This window comes from Hyla sarda, chromosome 1 (genome assembly GCF_029499605.1).
Source record: "Hyla sarda isolate aHylSar1 chromosome 1, aHylSar1.hap1, whole genome shotgun sequence".
In the NCBI taxonomy this organism is placed as follows: Eukaryota; Metazoa; Chordata; class Amphibia; order Anura; family Hylidae; genus Hyla; species Hyla sarda.
In genome coordinates this window covers 470,148,549-470,164,955 of record NC_079189.1, presented here as the reverse complement: position 1 = coordinate 470,164,955, position 16,407 = coordinate 470,148,549, and the positions used below count along the sequence as shown (strand labels likewise).

General features: G+C 40.9%; 1 protein-coding gene across 2 annotated transcripts in view; it reads right to left on the bottom strand.

Moving 5' to 3' along the window:
* The window catches only part of WSCD2 (WSC domain containing 2), a 448,279-nt gene that overhangs the window by 258,403 nt on the left and 173,469 nt on the right, over positions 1-16,407 (bottom strand). For both annotated transcript variants that reach the window (XM_056536750.1, XM_056536758.1), the window contains one exon: positions 180-1,136. In XM_056536750.1, coding sequence (XP_056392725.1) covers positions 180-561 — 382 coding nt within the window. In that variant the 5' untranslated portion in view covers positions 562-1,136. The remainder of the gene's footprint in view (positions 1-179; positions 1,137-16,407) is intronic.

The window sequence follows — 16,407 nt, the reverse complement described above, 5'->3', positions numbered from 1 at the left end:
GCCCTTATTTTTCCTCTCAACTAATACAACTTCTTTTTAGTTCTAAAGTTTTAGGCTGTTGTTACTTCACTAAAAATCCTCTTCAGGGTTGAGTTAACCACAATAATGTGCACATTTTTTTTTTTAACATAAGGATATAGACAAAGAACATTTGTGACACAATCTGAGCCTTATCTTACCTCTTCCTTCTTCTTGTTCTCTCATAGTTCTCCCTTTAAGAGCTCTGTTCCATGCACCCCCAAAGTCTCCTGGTTTACTTCTCTCCAATGATTCTTTGCCTGATGTCTTAAACCATGGTCCATATCTTCGTGGTGTGCTCGGTGACTCTGGTGCTTCCTTAAACACCCTACCCATTTGGGCTATTGCAGGTTCCTGTACTACTCCTCGATCACTGACAGCATCACCCAAGTTCTTGTCGGTGTCTGACACAACATGTTCCCCTTCAAAACTTGCGTGCAAAAATACAACACTTCCAGCCGTTAAATATAAGATTATAAATGTAAAAAAGCGTACAGGCTTCCGTCGAAAATACCTCTGAAATTTTGCAATTATCTTGGCCATATCTTGTACATTATCTGAGTTTATTTTAAAAGCCTTTTTACTGGTTTAATTATTCAGCTTCCATATCTGCCACTTTCCATTTGCAACATCCTCTTTTATGAACACAAACAGAATATCTAAGCAGAAGTTGGCTGTTATATTACTATATATTACAGATATTACTATCTCTAAATTATCTGAAGGAGAAAACATTTCTTTGCACTAAAAAGCAGTGTGCTGTAAAAATAAAAGCCGGCTTCTTTTCAAGTGACTGTGCTCTGTATTCCATTCCTGTTCAGTCTACTCCTAGCCAATAAAGGTTCCAAAGAGGGACCCTAGAGATGCCATTGATGGACAGATCATTTTGAGAAAATTGAGCGTATGAAGGTGGTTTGAAAGCTGATCAGCTGACACAGCTTTCTCTCATTCTCTCTGCTTTCAGTTCCTGAGCACGGATTCTTGGAAGCATCGTTTTAATGAAAATGACACCACTTCTTTTTCTGTATAGAAGAAAGGTCCCTGGATACAAAACACTCAGAGGAACCTTTTGTTAAGTAAACCGTCATTCACTTTGGTCCAAGATGAGAATGCTGCACCTACAAGTCAAATGGAAAACAACCTCATTAGCCCTTTGGGATATTTCAGCGAGAAATAAAAGAAGTCATATTTTTAACACACAACAGAATAAGATCTAAATACAAACATTCATAGGAATGCACATAATGCACTGTAGATTCATTGTATAAAACTTGTTTATTAAGTAATATATTTCCTGCCTTCATAAAATAATCTTTATTAGCAATAGAATTTACAGGGTGAACCAAAACCATTTTACCAAACAATGAATTGTAATATATGCCAACACTTTTAAAGGAGAAGTAGTATCATGCATAAAAAGATATCCCCTATCCACAGGACAGGGAATAAGTTTTAGATTGCAGGGGGTCCGACCGCTGGGACCCCCCATGATCCCCTGCATGGGCCCCCTGCTCTCCCCGGGAACTGAGCATCAAGACCCCTGTAAGAAGCAGCGGCTGACACACCCCCTCCAAATATCTCAATGGTAGAGTCAGAGATAGACGAACACTATCGGCGATTCATGCGGGGGTCAGGACACTCCATTCCCAGGGAGAGCAGGGAGCACCTGCAGGAGATCGTGGGGGATCCCAGCGGTCAGAGCCCGAGAAATCTAAAACTTATCCTCTATCCTTTAATAATGTTAGTATTTAGAGCAGATTCCAGGCAAACTTTATGTTAACATAGATGTAGAAAAGACTTTAACAGTATGGACTATCTTATCTAATATTGTATTAAAATTGCCTAAGATTTCCAGTGGCATAGTAGGATATTTATCTTGGAATTTGAATACCCTATGAAATACCGTCTTACAATAAGGGGCAGGGATATATAAAGATACACATATACATCTTACTCCATAAACTGCACAACATAGACAAATATATCTGCTGATCTATAACTGATCTATAACTTTATGAAAACATTCAAATAGCATGCTCACATATACTAATAAAATAGTACAAAGTATACATCAAGACTGAGTGCAAAGCTAAACCTATGCAGGCTGTATACAAATAATTTCAGGTGGATAGGTATGTAAAAAGGTGAATATTGCATAACCTTTCATTTCCTTCCCAAGATCTTTTCATGTCATGTGCTAATGTGTAAGTGCCTGACCATAATCTCCAAAATATGATATAGATAAAGAAATAAAATTTACCACTGCAAAAATATGGGACATTACTATGTGACAATAAAGTCTGAAATGCTCTCAGTATGAAATAAGCTATGAGAATGAGTTCCCTGTACAACATAGACAACATAAATACATATAAAAATAAGAGAACAACTGCACATATCTTATGTAGTATGTATTTTTTATTTTATTTTAAACATTATTTGGATATTTCCATTGAAATAATAGCATTGTAGACAGAAAAGACCATAAAGATCATTCTCGCTTCATAGGTGATACTAGTATAAGAATGTTTGGCCATGGATACCCACAGGTATCAATTTGACAGCATTGGACGAGAAAAGAAAGAAGAGGGTGTATCCCCAGAATCTGGTCCTCTGTGAGTGTTGTTCATGACATCTTGTAATGTGATAGCTTTCATGGGCTCATTCTTTCGTGATACTGCTGTGCTGACTGGGATTTACAGTGCACCAACTGGACAATGTAATGTAGGTCACTGTCTGAGGTCAGCCCACTGATCAATGCTTTGCTCAGGTTGTTTTCAAATTCTGTTGGATTTGTGAAGGCTTTCTGGGATCAGTAGTTCATGTACACTGCTCTCTCTCAGCTTTTGCTCTCCAAGATGGTGACTGTAAAGCTTTATCAACCTCTTAAATCCACCCCTATGCAATCTCCTGATTGGCCTGGAAGCTGTATGTCACATAAATGGTATCATGTGACCTTGCTGATAGCTGCAAGGTATGCTGGGCTACCCTAATGTCTTCTTAGTGTAATCTTAGTGTTCCCAGTACTTCCTCCTTTTATTTAGGCACCAAAACACCATGGGGAAGATTTATCACAACCTTTCTAGAGGAAAAAATGCTGAATTGCCCAAAGCAACCAATCAGATTCTTTTTTCCAGTTTTCAGAGGCCTTTTAAAGAAATGAAAGAAGCAATCTGATTACTGGTTACTAAGGGCAACTCAACAACTTTTCCTCTGGAGAGGTTTTGATAAATCTCCACCAATGTGTTCCTCATCCCTTCTGCTATCATTACCGCAGATGTAAGGATCATGCAAATTGAGCCTGGCAAAGTTCGAAAGCTCGGTGAGCCGCTGCCACCCCCTAACTTCTGTGCAAGACCAGTTTGCCGGGTTTGACTTGTTTATCTCTATGAACAAATAAAAAACAATGTTCATGCAAAGCCTCATTGTGTTTTTGAAGAATATCATGAGTTTACTATATTTAACCCCTTGTGGACGAATTTTTCTTTTTGCACTTTCATTTTTTCCTTCTCTCCTACTAAAAATAAGGCTTTCAATTTTGCACCTACAGACCCATAAAAGGGCTTGTTCTTTGTTTGACCAATTGTACTTTGTAATGACATCACTTATTTTATAACATAATCTGCGGTGAAACAAAAAAAACTTTTGTGAGGTGAAAGAAAAAAAAAACACCACCATTTTTTTACTTGGGGGCTCCTTTTTCTACGCAGTGCACTTTTTAGTAAAAATTACACCTTCTCCTTATTCTGTAGGTGCATACGGATTTATGTAGGTTTCATTTTATTTTACTACTTAAAAAAATTATAACTACATGCACCAAAATTAGTGTGTTTAAAATTGTCATCTTCTGACTCCTATAACTTTTTAATTTTTTTGCATACGGGGATGTATTTGCATACGAGGGCTCATTTTTTGCGCTGTGGTCTGTAGTTTTTATCAGTACCATTTGTTTTGATTGGACTTTTTGATCGCTTTTTATAAAAAAAAAATTATGGTATATGAAGTGACCAAAAATGCACAATTTTGGACATAGTTTTTCTTTTTGTGTGTGTGTACGCCATCGACCATACGGTTAAATTGCCCTTATATTTTAATATCTTGGACATTGACATATGCGGCGGTACCACATATGATCATTTTTATTATGAATTTTGTTTAAAAAATGGGAAAAGGGGGGGGGGGATTCAAACTTTTATTAGGAAGGGGTTAATTCACTTTAACCCCTTATGGACGCAGCCCTTTTTCACCTTAAGGACTGAGCCCTTTTTCGCAATTCTGACCACCGTCGCTTTATGAATTAATAACTCGAAAACGCTTTTACCGAATATTCTGATTCTGAGATTGTTTTTTCGTGACATTCTACTTTATTTTGGTGGTAAATTTTCGGTGTTACCTGCATCCTTTTTTGGTAAAAAAAAACCCCTAAATTTCATGAAAATTTTGAAAATGTTGCATTTTTCTAACTTTGCAGCTCTCTGCTTGTAAGGAAAATGCATATTCCCAATGAATGTTACTTTTATTCACAAATACAATATGTCCACTTTATGTTGGCATCATAAAATGGACATATTTTTGCTTTTTGAAAAAATTAGAAAAAATTTGAAGGGACAGATGTTACAGAACTAGAACTCCCAGCATGCCTGGGCAGTCTAGGCATGCTAAGAGTTGTAGTTTGCCAACATCTGGAGGGCTACCGTTTGGGCACCACTGTAACAGTGGTCTCCAAACTGTGACCCTCCAGATGTTGCAAAACTACAACTCCCAGCATGCCCAGACAGCCTTTGGCTGTCTGGGCATGCAGGAAGTTGCAGTTTGGCCTTCCTAGTGGTTCCCTACCTGTGCCTGTCTCCAGCCATGATCGGGGGTCCCCAGGCATCTTCTCCTCCAGGTACCGGCCTCCATCTTCTCCCCATGTTCCCCATGACATCCAGGGGTGGGCAGATCGGGGGGCTGCCATGGCAACCCACTGTCCTGCGCTGCCATTGGTCAGATTCAGTTCTGACCAATGGCAGGGGATAGGAGGAGATCGCAGCACTGCGACCTCACTCCTAGCCCTCAGGATGATAGGGGCTGTCACTGACAACTCCGATCATCCCTATTTTCCGGGTGATCGGGTCACTAGAGACCCGATCAGCCCGGAATAGCAAAAAATTTTCTGCGATCGCCAACATGGGGAGGTCTCAGGACCCCCCTGGGTGATGTGCCGGGGTGCCTGCTAAATGATTTCAGCAGGCATCCCGGTCCGGTCCCCAACCGGCTAGCGGCGGGGACCGGAATTCCCATGGGCGTATGCATATGCCCGGCGTCCTGAAGAGGTTAATAAACTTGTTTTTTACACTTTTTTTTTTAGCCCCCCTATAGTGGGCTATACCGTAGGGGGCTATTTTGATTGCATACACTGATCAATCCTATTCTATAACATAGCATGTTATCAATGCTCTTCTGCTCCAGCCTGCTATGCATGCTTGGAGCAGCAGATCACCGATTGGACAGTGAGGAGGCAGATGAGCACCCTCCCGCTGTCTTCTCAGCTGATCGGGACATTGCTGTTTCACCGCAATGGTCCTGATCAGCTTCGCTGAGCAGCCGGGACACTTTTACTTTCGGTTTAGACGCCGCGATGAAGATTAATTGGGGTGTCTAAAGGGTTAACGTCAGACATCGTCCTGATTGGTGGTGACCGGCATTAACCCTGGGTCCTGGCTGCTGATAGCAGTCGGGACACATCAGGTTTGAAGTGCGCTCAGCTTGTAAGCATGCTTCAAACACCCGGAACGGGACGAGGGTGTAAAGGTACGCCCTCCATCCTTAAGTATCGGGACGCGAGGGCGTACCCGTACTCCCTCCATCCCCAATAGGTTAATTCTATGTATTATTGGTGTTTGATGGGTCCATTAAATTGTCTCCTTTTTAAACCAATTTTCTATGTTAAGAGTTTAAAAACAAAGAAACACAAAGTCTATTTAAATTAAAAATAAAAATGTTTTTATATTAAAAGCCTGAAAGGACAGGTTCTCGAATATAATGAAGGAGAAAGGGCGATAATTCAGTACTATTTTATGAACGTACATCATATTTATCTATAATTGATTTTCACTGAGCCATTAACATTGATAATTGCATGCTCAGCAGTAATTCCACAGATTTCCTTTGATTTTCTATTATATTTTATAGGACAGTCACACGTCTTGGCTCATCTTTAATTAGTGACTTTTCTCTTTGTAAATGCTTTTCCAGCATAGAATTAGTTTAAGCAGACTAGAAGGTTTGAATTAGGACTAAGGGTTTAATCACAATGGGGGGAGATTTATCAAAACCTGTGAAAAGGAAAAGTTGCCCATAGCAACCAATCAGATCCCTTCTTTCATTTAAAAAAAGAAGCAATCTAATTGGTACATATGGGCAACCTGGCAACTTTTCCTCTACTCAGGTTTTGATAAATTCCCCCCACTGTATTTTAGTCCAATATTTGCTGTATACATCAGGAAAGCTCTCAATGTGAGCATGAACTATTTCCATCAAGCTTAATTTATACAACAAAGACAAAACTGTGCTTACTTCAGGACAATTCAGTGATGAAAAAGAAGTGATCCTGTTGCGGCGCTCGCCCGTGTAGCAGGAATGGAGTTCAAAAGCCGATGGTAAGTAAAGGCATACTTTATTCAAAATCAATTCGGACTACGCGTTACGAAAGGACACGCTCCCCTCTTCCTCAGGTCCAATCCTTAGCTAAGTCCGAATTGATTCTGAATAAAGTATTTACTTACCATCGGCTTTTGAACTCCATTCCTGCCACACGGGCGAGCGCCACAACAGGATCGCTTCTTTTTCATCACTGAACACTTCTTTTAGACCGTCCAGCTGGACGGGAGGATCCAGGCAGCCCACCGTGACTCCTTACCCACAACAGCTGGGCCCCCGAAGCAACATTAGATGTTATGCTCTTAGCATAACATCGCCAGGTGAGCACACTCTGTTTGTGTTATTACACCCACTTGTTGGTTGGATTTACGGCACATAGACGGGTGCATTGTCTTTTTTTTGTTTTTCATATTCCAGTGTACTTCAGGACAATACTTTTAAGAAATTACTGTACAAATACAACTGTAGTTTTTGTTATGCCAGTGTCATAGAAACATATAATGTATCAGCATTTAGTCTGCCCAATATCCTGAACTATGAATTATCCCTGTCCCTATTTTATATCAATCCAAATGAAGGAGCACCGTGAGCGGCACAATGCCTGGTTTCTGGATCCGTCCGGGTGCTCAGCTCCAGGACCATACTCAAGTCCCAAAGACAATACAAAATTGAAGTAAGAGCGGCACTTTAGTAATAGGTGAAACCAAAAGTTGGTGTTTATTCACACATCTGCAATACACGCGACGTTTCGGCTCATCAATAAAAAGGCTCTATTGATGAGCCTAAACGTCGTGTGTATCGCAGATGTGTGAATAATGTCCAACTTTTGGTTTCACCTACTACTGGAGTGCCGCTCTTACTTCGATTTTATATTATCTTACATCAAGGATAGCCTTATGTCCATTCCATGCATCCACTACTCTCTTATTAATAGTAATACTTCCTGATATTACTGCATAAACCTTTGCCCTGCAATATAAAACGATGTCCTTTTGTGAGGATGTGTAGCAGCAGCAATCCTCCAGCTCACTGTGTATCCCGCCCACAGCCCGGACAGTGCTATGGAAGGCACCAAGAACAGAACAGAAGAAAGGATATGTCCAGCACGGGTAATGTGCAAGAATCATCGTCTTTTATTGTTTAAAGCCAGCATTACAGGAAAAAAGGTCACACGTTTTAAGGGACAATCTGCATCCTTAATCATACATGACATAAAATGTGAAACAATCTATATATATAAAAATCAATGGCCCTCATTTACTAAAGGAGAACCAACGTTTTTTCTCGGTTATTGCACCCAAAATTTGGTCACATCCCGTGTGCGACATAATCTGCGCCCAAAATTTAGGCGCACAACCTACATTTTCAAAAACTCTCCGAGAGTTTAATTTAACCTACAAAATGGGCGTGGTTTACTCAAAAATGGGTGTTAACCTGACAAAATGAAAAAATCACTCTGAGTAATTGTGAAATCACTCTGAAAAAAGTGTGATTTCTCAACTCTGAAAAACCGACAGCCCAGGGGGTCAAGTGAAAATGGAAAAATGTAGTGTTTTTGAGGAAGGGACAGCTGGCCATTGTGGTTCATGATTAAATTACTTGTTTTATACTTTAAAAGCATTTTTAAACCCTCAACGCTTTTATGATTAAACTATGTAATAGATTTTTTAAATATATATATATATATATATATATATTTTTTTTTTTAAATATGTATATATTTTAAAAACTTTTGGGTTGTTAACCCATTAACAATCATGAATGTAAAGTTACATCCTTGTGCAGAGTAACTTTACTTTATTTATTTGGTTTAATTTGTATTTTTCCAGTGCAACACTTTTTATTCCCGTGCGACAGAATTTAATATTGTGCGACACAAAAAAACCCGACACATGCGACAGATTAGTAAATCAAAAGAAAAAAAAAGACGGGTACACTGAAAAAAAAAACCTAACCGACACTCCAGTCTTTGTAAATGAGGACCAATGGCTCTCATTTACTAAAGTCCAACCGACTCTTTTTCTCGGTTATTGCGCCTAAATTTTAATCGCAACGTCTGTGCGACTAATTATGCGACAAAAATTTTTTTGTCGCATACATTTTTTTCAATGTGAAATGGGTGTGTTTTATGCAAAAATGGGTGTTTTACCGACAAAAAACAAAAATTACTCGGAGTACTTGGAAAATCACTTGAGAAAAAGTGGGAGTTTGCCTCACACAGTTGCCGACAGCCAAGAGGTTGAGTGAAATTCCAAAAATGGAGTGATTTCTAACAAGGGACTGTTTACCATTGTGTTTTGTGTGAAAATAACTTGGTTTATAACTGGAAAACATTTTGTACAGTTAAACACTTTTATTAATAAAGTATTTAATGCTTGGATGATATATATATTTTTTGGGTTAATTTAAAATTTAAAAAAAAAATAATCAATGGAGCAACCAAGCTCATAACTTTTTTCTTCTTTTTACATTATAACACATGAATACATTTGATTCATGGACATTTTTTTAAATAAACAAGTCTTAAAGGGGTACTCCACCCCTAGACATCTTATCCCCTATCCAAAGGATAGGGGATAAGATGTCAGATCGCTGCAGTCCCCGGGGACCCCAGGGATCGCTGCTGCAGCACCCCGCTATCATTACTGCACAGAGCGAGATCGCTCTGCACGTAATGACGGGCAATACAGGGGCCGGAGCCTTGTTACGTCACGGTTCAGCCCCTCGTGACGACACGTCCCACCCCCGTCAATACAAGTCTATGGGAGGGGGCGTGGCGGTCGCCACGCCCCCTGCCATAGACTTGCATTAAGGGGATGGGCCATGATGTCATGAGGGGTGGAGCCATGACGTCACGCTGCTCCGGACCCTTTATCGCCCGTCATTACGCACAGAGCGAACTCGCTCTGTGCAGTAATGATGGCGGGGTGCCGCAGTGGCGATCCCAGGGGTCCCCAGCAGTGGGACCGCGGCGATCTAACATCTTATCCCCTATCCTTTGGATAGGGGATAAGATGCCAGGGGCGGAGTACCCCTTTAACCATTTTGACTCACACAACTAATTTCTTTAGCTCAGAGTTTGTGCGACACAATTGACTAGTGCGACACAAAAAAACGTTTGACAGAAAAATAACCGACATGTGCGACAGAATAGTAAATAAGCCTGAAAAAAAAGATAAACACTCCACTCTTAGTTAATCAGGGCCAATGTGTGTGTGTATGTATGTATGTATGTGTGTGTGTATGTATGTGTGTATGTTCCAGCATCTCGTCCAAACGGCTGAAGATATTAACATGAAACTTGGCACACATGTTACTTATATGTCAACAACAAACATAGGATACGGGATTTAACCCTTACTCTCCCCTATTTGCCAGGGTCGGGGTTTTTGTTTAAAGTCCCATACAAGTCTAAGGGAAATATATGTTACTGCATAACTTCTAAACGGCTGGAGATATTTTGATTATACTTGGTCACATGTTACTTATATGTCCACTTAAAATATAGGAGAGTTAATTTAACCCTTACCTACCCCCATTTGTGAGGGTCAGGGTTTTTGTTTAAACTCCCATTCAAATCTATGGGAAATGTATGTTCCCACATAACATTCTGTACGGCTGGAGATATTTCAATAATACCTGGTACACATATTACTTATATGTCAAATAAAAAGATATGATAGTTAATTTAACCCCTACCTACACCGTTACATAAAAGATGGGTTTTTGTTTCAAGTCCCATGCGAGTATATGGGACTTCCAGTACCTTACTCCACAAGCTCCGTTCTGCATCTCCTGGTGAATGTGTCAATCCGGCTTGCAAGCCACACCCCATCTCACAAAGAGAGGAGGTTGGGATAGGAGATCGGGATATGGCAATAATATATGGGGATGGGATATGAAGTCAAAAGTTCCTCCTTGATTTTCCTCCCCAACGAGTATGAGTAAGGAAAAACCGGGCAACGCCGGGTACTCAGCTAATACACATATATAGGGAAACATGGGGTCAGCCCCCTCCAGGTGAAACTTGGTTAGGGCGGACTCCACATTTAACCCCTCACATGATAAAACCCTAATACAACAATATTGCAAATATGACAGAACCAAACTGTCAATATATATGATATAACACAGATATACATGTATATCTGGATTTTTGGATCTTAGTAAGGTATCTCTCTTCCCTGTGAATTTTATTTTCTCCTTTTGGGACAACCCATTTAACGCATACCACATATAAGCGCCTGTACTCATTTATGTTATAATACCGCAGGTTATTATTGCTAATGTGAACATACAGCTTCCTCTCTACTGAATATTATTTTGTGTTTGTATGTATATTGACGGTTTGGTTCTGTCATATTTGCAATATTGTTGTATTAGGGTTTTATCATGTGAGGGGTTAAACGTGGAGTCCCCCTAAACGAGTTTCACCTGGAGGGGGCTGACCCCACATTTCCCTATAAATGTGTTTGTTTCACATTTTATGTCATGTAAGAGTGCAGATTGGCACTTAAAACGCGTCCAATAAACAAGGAGTGTGCGACACACGTTTTTTGAAAATTGTATATTTGCTGAATAGATACATAAAGAAAAATCAAAGCTGCATTTAAAATGTGTGTCGCACTCTCCTTGTTTATTGGACGCGTTTCAAGTGCCAATCTGCACTCTTACATGACATAAAATGTGAAACAAACACATTTATAGGGAAATGTGGGGTCAGCCCCCTCCAGGTGAAACTCGTTTAGGGGGGACTCCACGTTTAACCCCTCACATGATAAAACCCTAATACAACAATATTGCAAATATGACAGAACCAAACCAGCATGACAAAGAAAGTGTTTCCTTCGAAACATTGCATGGACTTACTCACCTGCTGGTGTAGGAGATGGCCGTACACAGGTTATAAAAGTTAAGAAACCCTGATGAGCTGAAAGATGTCTCCCGCTGGACGCTACTGATTTATTTGTGCACATGGGTGAATATTTTTGAAAATTGTATATTTGCTGAATATATACATAAAGAAAAATCAAAGCTGCATTTAAAACGTGTGTCGCACTCTCCTTGTTTATTGAATGCATTGTTTCTGAGTACGGAGCACTCAAGTGACCACGTGTACCCTATGCACAGGGAGCCCCTATATTTATTATTATAACACTTGAAACACGTCACCTTTTTTCCTGTAATGCTGGATTTTAAACAATAAAAGATCAAGATTTTTGCACATTACCTGCTCTTGACATGTCCTTTCTTCTGTTATGTCCTCTTGTGGTAGTTTTTCTTCTTGTAAATATATTCTCCTCCTTTATCGTGTTGATTTTTTTAATGTATTTAAAAGTTCCTATTATATCCCCTCAGTCACATCTTTCTTCCAATCTATACAAGTTAAAGGGGTACTCTGGTGGATTTTTTTTTTAAATCAACTGGTGCCAGAAAGTTAAACAGATTTGTCATTTACTTCTATTTAAAAATCTTAATCCTTCCAGTACTTATCAGCTGCTATATACTACACAGGACGTTCTTTTCTTTTTGAATTTATTTTCTGTCTTTCCACGGTGCTCTCTGCTGACACCTCTGTTCATGTCGGGAACTGTCCATAGCAAACCTCTCCTGCTTTGGACAGTTCCTGACATGAACAGAGGTGTCAGCAAAGAGCCATGTGGACAGACAGAAAAGAAATTCAAAAAGAACTTCCTCTGTATTATACAGCAGCTCATAAGTACTGAAAGGATTAAGATTATTTAATAGAAGTAATTTACAAATCTGTTTAACTTTCTGACAACAGTTGATTAAAAAAATTTTTTTCCACTGGAGTACCCCTTGAATGCCCTTGAAAAGAGGATCTAGAAGGGAAGGAAAGTACACATCCTTCCTGTAGAGATCTGTAGTGGCTTTTTTCCACTCTATAAAGGACATTCTGCCCTAAATTTATTCTAATAAAGACTATGTTTGATATAATGTTATGTATGGTGGTAGCATATGACAACAGAAGGAGGGCCTATGCAGGGCTGTAGCTTCCCATGAGGCGAGTGCGGCGATCTCCTCAGGCATGCTGCTGCAAGTGGGCACAGCAGTCAGGGATGAACTGGCCCTGGCAGCTGCGCCTGCTTGCATAGGGAGTCTGGTACACATTACACTGAGGCAGCAATTCTCAACCAGGGCGGCCGGCAGGGGTGTCGGGACACTCTGGTGGGAAAGTTGACATCAAATTATTATTTATTTTTCCACCCAGGCCTGCACACCTGTAATTAAGTCACAGGCGCTCAGGCCGGGAGGAAGAGAAGAGCAGTGCTGGGATGGGGATGCTGCAGCTTCGCTCCCTGTGTATCCTCCTTCTCCTGTGGAACAGCTTTGGACTTCAGATTCTCTCTGGTCCCTCAGCAGAATGATGGGGATATAGAGAAGGAGCAGGGGCAGTGCTGACAGAGGCCTACTTAGCTTCAGGTAATGCACTCCTCCCTTCTGTCACCCCTCTGACACCCCTCTATACCCCTTTATACTCCTGTGCCCCCCTTGTTACCCCTGTACACCCCTCTCTCACTCATGTACACCTCTCTACACCCCACAACACTCCTCTATACCACTCTGTCACCCCTCACGATGCCAATAATTCCTCTGTCACCCATGTATGCCCCTCTACACCCCTCTGTCATCCATATACACCCCTGTCACCTCTGCACACCCCTCTGTCACCCCTCTTTCCCCCCTTTGACACACCTCTACACTCTTTGTCACCCCTCTGTCACCTCTTGTACATCCCTCTGTTACCCCTGTACACCCCTTGTTCCTTCTCTGACACCCCTGTACACCCTTCTGTCACCCCACCTTACACCCCTCTGTCACCCCTGTACACCCCTCGTCAGCCCCTGTATTCCCCTCTGATACCCCTCTGTCACCCCTGTACACCCCTTTGTAATCCTCTGTACACCTCTCTGTCACCCATGTAAACCCCTCTACATCCTTGTATACCCCTCTGTCACCTATGTACACCCCTCTGTCCCTCCTGTACACCCCACTGTCACCCCTGTACACCCCTTTTGTCATCCCATGTACACTCTCTGTCACCCCTCTGTCACCCATGTACACCCCTCGTCACCCATGTACACCCCTCTGACACCCCACAGTAGGGTCATAGCTACAGTGGGCAAGCTATCTACAAGGGGAGGGGTCCAACATGTAGTGTGCAAGCTGTCCGCAGTAGGGTGTTACATTCAGGGGGGCCTTACCTACAGGGGGTCCTATCTACAAGGTGCATTGTGGATATGGATAAGGCTAAAGGCATTTGGATGAGGCAGGAGGCCGTGTGTGTGGGGGGAGGGGGGCTGGAGGCATTGCATGTGTGTGGGAGGCTGAAGGCATTCGTGGGGAAAAGGGGAGGATAATGCTGGTGGTATCAGAGCCAGGATTTGGCCATGCTATCAGATGTCAACACATACAGGCCCTTGGGACGGGACCCCACACCTGTGTTTAGATCTGTGATGCAGAGCCTTGTAGATTTGGGGGTGAAAAATGGCTACCTGAGTGTTAAACAACGTGCCTGGCCATTTCCACTCCCTTCCCAAGGTACATAAAAATACTTTTCCACCTCCTATGTGACCTATAGTCACAGGTATCTCATCCCTTAACGAACATCTGTGAGCATGGGTAGATAATATGCTCCAACTTCTCATAGGCAATATGTTGTTAGCCATGATGGAACACATCACATGGCAGCTAGCTTTTGTTTGGGTGTTGGCAGATGTCACTTCCTCATATTCTGTCATCCCCCACTCTAAAGCTAAGTTGGCCATGGAATGGTTTCTCTGAACTTATTCTTCTTATCCAGAAGTTTTGCAGGAATATATTATACTATTGGTTGAGTTTCTGTTAATCCATAATTTTTCTTGTTTGATAATAAATTCTTCCTGCAAACAACTGGAGCGTCTAGGGGTGAATTTCTCCTCCTCTCTTGCTAACATTTACATGTGTAGGTGGCAGAGGGGGACACTCTTCGACCCCACAAATTATTTTGCCACGAGCATCCAATGGTATGGCCGCTACATCGACAACCTCATATTTATATGGGGGTCAGATGTTACGGCCGTACCGAATTTCACCTGTTATCTCAATGATAATTCCCTTAATCTTCGGTTTACAGTGACTTAAGATGTTCGTGTCATATTCGATGAGCTATAGACGTAGCTAGTCAAAAAGAACATAACATCCTCTTATCCGGTGGCAAAAAAAAATTATAGAAATAAAAGAGAAAGCCTTGCATGATAATCATTGCTTAATATTTTCTACACAGTACAGTGAGGATTTTAATGATGTGCAGAAGATTATGAAAAAATACATCACCATGATCAGTGGAGATCCCGCCCATGCTAAGGTCTTTCTACAAGATTTTTTTATGTATGTCAAGACGAGCTACCATGATAGCTACAAAAATATCCCCTAATCTTTTTTCTAGTAGCAGCCCAAGTAAACCTACCTGGCTTACGCATGTAGGATCATATAAGTGTGGGCATACGAGGTGCATTTGTTGCACAGTGATGGCTAATGGTACCGAGTTTGTCTCAACAGCTAATCGGGAGAAGTTCAAAATGAAACAATTTATCAATTGTAATACTATCTATGTGGTATACCTTGTTATGTTCCAGGAGTATAAAATCTAATATGTGGGGTACACCACAAATGCCCTAAAAGTTAGGATAACATCTGTCCGACATCCCACATTTTAACTCCCGGCACGTATCCATGGTCAGCAAGCATTGTGCTGACCATCATCATGGCAGCTTTCAAAGTATTCCCTTGCAGGGGATAGAGAGGGTAAAAGCCCCTACCGGGGGTGAGATCATAGAAAAAAAATATTAAGCAGGGAGGTCTTTTGGATTATGCGGTTTGGTACTCGACACCCTATGGGGATGAACAGGAGACAGGACATTATTTTGCACTATTAGAGGCCTATATATACCTTGTTTCCTGCTCTCCCTTATACGTACCCCGTTTTGGCATATACATACGACCAAATAATTGCACTACAGTCTAAAACTAGAATTATCAGTAATATTTATAATAATCATAAATATTTAATAACACATAATAATTTGAGGAATAGCTTGTGTTCTCTTTGTTTAGTCAGATTTAGTGCGAGATTTTCCCCTTCTGTATACATCTGTACCGCTGTATATGTCAGAAAGCCACATATATGTTTATTAGTTGCCTCTTCATATACCGCAAAAAAATTTTTCCAGTTATATTCCTTTAATATGGTTGTTTTATGGTACATGTCAGAAACCATACATTTATCGAGTTATGATAGGTTTTTGAATGAATTGGTTTCAACATTATCTGGATGTACCATTGTTGCAACATATTTGTAATACATTTGTTGGTAGACACTTGTTTTTATTTTAAAGCTATTTCATATGTATGGTTTTATACTAGCATTGTTGTCTGTGTGTCAGTCTTGGACTCTGTTGGTGGAGATTCGATCCATCTTGGACAGGTGCTTTCAACTGCCGTGGGTGGAGTTTCTCCCCTATATAGTCCAGATGGATCATTTGTGATTGTAGTATGACTAAGGCGGACACGTCCGCGGAAACGCATCACTTCATTGTCTGTTCCCATTGTTACTGATGTCTACATGAAGCCTGTATAAAGAAATACGTTTTTACATGCATGTCGCTGTGCTGGACTTCACCTTCTTTCTTCAAAGGTCTAATCTAAATCAATACGGAGCCCATACCTTTCATGAACCATTTACAT